The sequence below is a fragment of the Pinus tabuliformis genome, chromosome 3_1 (assembly GCF_031772625.1).
Source record: "Pinus tabuliformis cultivar Carrire ecotype Pingquan chromosome 3_1, CPIR1, whole genome shotgun sequence".
Classification (NCBI taxonomy): domain Eukaryota; kingdom Viridiplantae; phylum Streptophyta; class Pinopsida; order Pinales; family Pinaceae; genus Pinus; species Pinus tabuliformis.
This window is the reverse complement of record NC_142301.1, coordinates 302,090,926-302,093,049: the sequence shown is the minus strand read 5'-3', so window position 1 is coordinate 302,093,049 and position 2,124 is coordinate 302,090,926. Positions and strand designations below refer to the sequence as shown.

Below are 2,124 nucleotides of genomic sequence, written 5' to 3'. Positions count from 1 at the left end.
CGGTTGAACTTGAATAGATATCCAAACCTGCGTCCAGCATATTTGATAGAAACAGCTAAAATCACACAATCACAAAAACTCAAACATATATTATGCACAAATGGTGTATGTGTAAACACTCACACACACAGATTACATTCAGATCACTCTATTAAATAGAGTTTTTGAGATCCAACTTATTCCTAATTTAGAGAGAGTGGTTGAGAGAATTTCTCAACCATCACAAACCAATTTCTCAAATATGGAATGTAAGCATTAATTCCAACATCCCCCCTTAATGATTACATTACATGAAAATAACAAAATAATCAAGCTTATCAGTAGATGCTCCATCAAGTTGCCTCATAACCCTCGGAAAGGTGTAGTTGGCAAGTTGGATTCCTGAGTTCCCTTCCTCAACTCCCGAATCAAGGACCTCCCGAAGTCAATTACTGGACAGCATCCCAATCTGTCGCATAACCTCATTAGGAAACCACCACGTCTACCACTAATGAGGGATCCTTCCCTAGATCCGCAACTGCCATACTATCTGGACAACCATCCATATTGAGCCTTACTACTACTTCTTGATTTCTTCAAAACATTTTATAATAATGGAAATTAAACTAATATAATCACAAATGTATTTTCCATCTGTTCTCTGTCCGGCGTTGTAATTGAAAAAGTAACTGGCATTGTCCACCCAAACTGACGTTCTCTGAATTTAAGGACAAACACCACTCTGTAGTTGGTATCCGGAGACAAAAGCCTGCAGTCGATTTGACCACGGACCTCCAACCACGAAACCACTGTTAATTCCGCAAGCACCTCGAATCTGGAGTCGTGTACATGTTGGGCCAGAATGCCAACCACTGGCGGAGCAAAGGATGAGAGGATTGTTTCAAATGATCGGTCCAAGGCATAGATAGTTGTTCTTTCCTTTTCAGGTACAATTTCTGCAAATATGGGATTGTTGGTGGCAGCTCCGTTCCATGATATGAAGATTCCCATGATGAAAAACATTAGGCCATGTGCCAACCCAGTAGAAGGATCATGAGGCATAACTAGCAGCAGAACTGCACTCAAAGGAATAGCCAGACCTGCACTTATTTGCGAAAGAATAATCCTTCCAGCATTTGGAAGGCGTCTGGCAATAACGTCCCCCATTCGCCCTCCAAACAATCCACCCAGGGAACACCCCACGGTAAACAGAGTCATCAGAAATGCAGTCTCTTCATGAGAGAAGCCAATGAGCTCCAGCCACATGGGTACAAACGATAGAGCCGACCATGGAAATGATCCCATGACCCCTTGAGCTACAAATATCTGAAAGCTCCGAATTCCCATCACTTTCTTCGCTTCTGCAACCATTATCTTCAGATCCGACCATATTGGTGACACCCCTTTCGTTCCATTTTCTCTAAAAAGATTCACAGATGCTATATCACTTGTACTGTTTAAAGAAGTTTTGGGCATCGAACCGTTTGAAAAATAGTAATAATAAGCAATTTGGATAAAGCCAGGCATAAGGAATTTGTTCCAGAGATCGTCCGAATAGGACACAGATTTGAAGAGCTTGGAGACAACTGACAGTCTGCTAATGTCGCGCGGCATAGTAAAGGAGAAAATGGCAGATATACAGCTCTCTGGCAGGTCCAGCATACCTGTCTCGCGTTTGCGTTCAGCACCGGGCATTAAAAGACAGAAATAAAAACAACGTCGATTATGATGGACAAACACAAAAAAAATGGATTTGGACTCACAATACACAGGCCTCTGATCCTGTGCTCTGATACCATGATAGAAACAGCTAAAATCACACAATCACAAAAACTCAAACATATATTATGCACAAATGGTGTATGTGTAAACACTCACACACACAGATTACATTCAGATCACTCTATTAAATAGAGTTTTTGAGATCCAACTTATTCCTTATTTAGAGAGAGTGATTGAGAGAATTTCTCAACCATCAAAAACCAATTTCTCAAATATGGAATGTAAGCATTAATTCCAACAATATTTCCATTGAATAGAAATGGGACGGTGATCAGATATGAAAGATGGTATGATGTTCATTGTAGGAAAGCCATATCTTTCAATCAATCTTTCATGAAAGAGAAATCTATCTAATCTTTTCGC

General features: G+C 40.3%; 1 protein-coding gene across 1 annotated transcript; it reads right to left on the bottom strand.

Annotated features, from left to right (window-relative positions):
• Positions 1 to 394: 394 nt before the first annotated feature.
• Positions 395 to 1,788, bottom strand: LOC149186982 (uncharacterized). The gene has a single exon (XM_089412716.1). The coding sequence runs from the start codon at positions 1,672 to 1,674 to the stop codon at positions 601 to 603; it is 1,074 nt and encodes a 357-aa protein (XP_089268842.1). The 5' UTR covers positions 1,675 to 1,788; the 3' UTR covers positions 395 to 600.
• Between the last annotated feature and the right edge of the window lie 336 nt (positions 1,789 to 2,124).

Coding starts and splice junctions, on each gene's coding strand:
- LOC149186982 (XM_089412716.1), bottom strand. CDS start 1,674: ATGCCCGGTGCTGAACGCAAACGCGAGACAGGTATGCTGGACCTGCCA.